The sequence below is a fragment of the Monopterus albus genome, unplaced genomic scaffold, assembly GCF_001952655.1.
Source record: "Monopterus albus unplaced genomic scaffold, M_albus_1.0 scaffold96.1, whole genome shotgun sequence".
Classification (NCBI taxonomy): domain Eukaryota; kingdom Metazoa; phylum Chordata; class Actinopteri; order Synbranchiformes; family Synbranchidae; genus Monopterus; species Monopterus albus.
In genome coordinates, this window is record NW_018127976.1 from 1,307,287 (window position 1) to 1,311,327 (window position 4,041).

At 36.5% G+C, this 4,041-nt stretch overlaps 1 protein-coding gene across 1 annotated transcript in view; it reads right to left on the bottom strand.

Annotated features, from left to right (window-relative positions):
• The window catches only part of LOC109965178 (ras-related protein Rab-37-like), a 53,379-nt gene extending 50,072 nt beyond the window's left edge, over window positions 1-3,307 (bottom strand). Inside the window, exon 1 of the mRNA XM_020608987.1 lies at window positions 3,004-3,307. Coding sequence (XP_020464643.1) covers window positions 3,004-3,159 — 156 coding nt within the window. The 5' untranslated portion in view covers window positions 3,160-3,307. The remainder of the gene's footprint in view (window positions 1-3,003) is intronic.
• Window positions 3,308-4,041: the final 734 nt, after the last annotated feature.

The following is a 4,041-nucleotide window of genomic DNA, read 5'->3' on the forward strand; positions in this document are numbered from 1 at the left end:
CACTTATCTCTGCAATCAATTTATGCACATTTCACCAAGAAGACAAGAAATACTACTAGTTGACTCAAAGCTGAATATTAAGACTATGATGCATGCATAAGACCTAGGTTAATACTGATACATGGAGCTGCTAATGAAACACAGACAAATAGTCATACTGAACTTTTCCATTGTAAAAGCAAAATAATACTGATGATAAGTAGAAAAATAACTTTAACTCCTGAAATCCAATCCTAACAGTAGCTGAAATTATACTGAAGTTGAATTTTCCCATTCATTTGAATGGAGCAAGATTTTCAAAATAAAATTAAATATTTTAAAAGTATGAAGTTCAGAAAACTTCTGAAGAGACGCATGAATGTCCTTGAAGAGCTGAACATTCTAATAGCTAAAAGTATGCTGGAGTAGAATTTTTCCATTCATTTGTATGGAGCAAGATTTTCAAAATAAAGCTAAATATTTCAAAAGTATGAAGTTTAGAAAACATCTGAAGAGAAGCATGAATGTCCTTGAGAAGTTGAATATTTGGATAGCTAAAATTATGTCGAAGTAGAATATTCCCATTCATTTAAATGGAGCAAGATTTTCAAAATAAAGCTCAATGTTTTAAAAGTATGAAGTTTACAAAAGCTCTGAAGAGAACCATGAATGTCCCTGAAGAGCTGAACATTTTGATAGCTGAAATTATGCTGAAAGTTTGATGAAGTAGAAGTTTCCCATTCATTTGAATGGGGCAAGATTTTCAAAATAAAGAAACATATTTAAAATGCATGAAGTTTAGAAACGGAAGGAAGTGACATCTCTGTCAGGCAAAGATCAATTATGATTTCTGCTATGACTGCAAACTCAACACAGCATCCTTTATTCAGTGGATTAGGTCTTCCAAAAATGTATAGTGTGATTAAACCAAAGCAGTGGCATTAAGTAAAGTCTACTAGCAGGACAGTCAGAACAGAACACCACTGTTAAGAGGAGTTCAGTGTCAAAAGCAGTTTTTTTTCCAATTTCAAAGGTAAAATGAATGCACAATTGCATTTACTCCTCAGCTAATGTAATTTTACTTTTAGAGACCAGAAATGCTTCACAAAACCTTCCAGGTTTACTTCCGGATGCAACCAGTGCACGCTGTGGCATGTTTTTCAAAATGCACATGAAAGGGAAATTTTCACTTGAGAGATTTTGAATCTTTACGCACAAATTCATGAACCCTCAGTTTAGATTCAGACCTCTTCTATAATCCTCGTCAACCTTCATGCACTGCACCAGATGGTAATTACTGATATGAAACCTGCTGTACAGAGCAGAGTATGTAATTATCAACCAGCCATGTCTTCAAAGACCCAGGACAAAAAAAAAAAAACAAAAGATGAAGTTTACTAAAGTTCTGAATAGAAGCATGAATGTCCTTGAAGAGCTGAACATTTTGATAGCTGAAAGTTTGCTGAAGTACAAGTTTCCCATTCGTTTAAATGGGGCAAGATTCTCTAAATAAAGCTAAATATTTCAAAAGGATGAAGTTTACTAAAGTTCTGAATAGAAGCATGAATGTCCTTGAAGAGCTGAACATTTAAATATTTGAAAGTATGCAGAATTAAATGTTTCCCCATTCATTTGAATGGGGCATGATTTGCAAAATAAAGCTAAATGTTTCAAATGTATAAAGTTTAGAAAACTTCTGAATAGTAGTATGAATGTCCTTGAAGAACTGAACATTTTAATAGCTGAAAGTGTGCAGAAGTAAAAATTTCCCCATTCATTTGAATGGGGCAAAATTTTCAAAATAAGGGTAAATATTTAAAATGTATGACGTTTTGAAAACTTCTGAAGAGAAGCATGAATGTCCTTGAAGAGCTGAACATTTTGATAGCTGTGCTACCTGAAATGCTGAAAGTATGCTGAAGTAGAATTTTCCCATTCATTTGAATGGGGCAAAACTTTCAAAATAAAGCTAAATATTTCAAAGGTATAAGGCTTGGAAAACTTCTAAAGAGAAGCATGAATGTCCTCGAAGAGCTGATTTTGATACCTGAAATATCTGAAAGTATGCTGAAGAAGAATTTTCCCATTCATTTGAATACAGGAAAAAAAGTGTGGAATTAGCCACTGAACCAGTAAAGTTCAAGTTAAAATGTTTATTTGTCATATGCACAGTTAGGAAATGTGCTTTCCTATACATTGAAATTCTTACTTTGCTGTCCACATGAATGCCACAAAATACAAATGAAATATAAAGTAGATAAATAAATAACACAAAGTCCCTTGCAACATAAAAAGTAACATAAAGTCCCTTTATATTGCAGGTAAGTGCTTTATATGGCACAAGATTATAAGCCCGGCACAGGTTCAAAAATGGTTTTTGGCATCAGATGTGAATTGCCTCCTTGACGTGTCTTTGTGTTTTCAGGTTTTGATTTCTAATAGTTACAAAACAATTTTAAAAACATGTCCTCACTTTGTAATCAGGGGTTATAGTGTGCAGACTGAATGAATACTCAGTACTTGTTTACAGTCCAGATGCCAAAACAGCCTTTAAACTGTCATTTCTCATTCTGAGGAATGGACAGATCTAGTGTCTTGCACTTAGTCAGAAAGTGACCTCTGTTTAGCCTTCCCCTATAGCAGCAAGATGCAGGAAGCTTATGTTGGAGCATCACTCTAAAAGCACAGTTGAGCAGCACAGATCAATGTGTTTTGGGCAGATTTTTCACACAACGATGCTGGAAACAGACCAACTAGAAAGATCAGCACTACGGAGAGCGCCAAGCAGGTCCAGAACGGAGGTGTCCCCAAGCTGGAGGCCAGGCTTTAGAGACATTACATTTCCTTTATAAGTGACCAATGAATAAAGAAGACAAAAAACATAAAAGGCCATGAGATGTGTTTGTAGCTGACCAAAAAGCAGCCTGGTAAAGTTTGAAATGTGAGTGTAAAAAGCTTAACTTGACTGGGTTTGTAGCACAATTCCTGGATTTAAAACCTGTTGTATTAACCATATCTCCATACCTTGTGCACCAGTTCCTCGTCATATGTCAGAGCTGGTGGAGTCTTTGCCTGGCTCTCTGTGATCTCTCTGGATCCATAGCCACTATCAGGCTGAATCTCAGGGTAAGCTGATGTGTAATATGCCGAGATCGGCTCCATGGACTCCATCCGCTCCATCTCTGTCTTCCTCCCTGCGTACTTTTACAATGGAGAACCTCGGTGAGGAGAATTAAGGCTGGCAAACCACACCACACAACTCTGTCTCTCTCTCTGTATTCAGTCTTTCTAACACAACAGTCTCATGTGAGCGCACCACACTTCTCACTAAGCCCCTCCTTTTGAGTGAATCACAGTCTGCACACTACTGCCTACGCCACTTAACATTTAAAAGGCATGTCGTGATCATTCAGCCACATCACGCCACATACAAAGGTGGGGGAGGTGAGGATGAGGGAGCAGGAGGAGGATGGAGCAGAGTATGACTGACTGGCCACTGAGAAGACAAAGATGATGTATGACAGCTTGTGTGGATGGAAGAGGGGAGAAGATGTCACTGAAGAGAGAAGGCTGAGGCTGCATCCAAACACAAACCTGTATGTCTGTACATTAGAGCTTTTCTTGCAGTAAAACTTTTGGCCCTGTCCAACTGTGGAACTCATTCGACTCTCTGAATGCCAACTAATAACATTTTAACACTTAATTAGTGGTGGTAATATAATGCTTTCTACACAGCCAAGACAAAATCTTGAATTAAAAAAGTTTTGCATGTTATATGGCTCTTTTTTTTTAATAATCACTTATTCCAGGATTTTACCAGGTTAAAACAGGAAGTTGGAATGCTTTCAGTATTTTGACACACACACACACACACACACACACACACACACACAAACACACTGAGGTAGATTTTGTTTTATTTTACAAAACAGATTTATGACACACCAACAAAGAATACATATATACATATTTATCTCTAAAGAAAAAAATAATCATACCACACCAACAGTCATAAATAAAATAAAATAAAATAAATAACTAGGTCAACATTATCCCCTATGG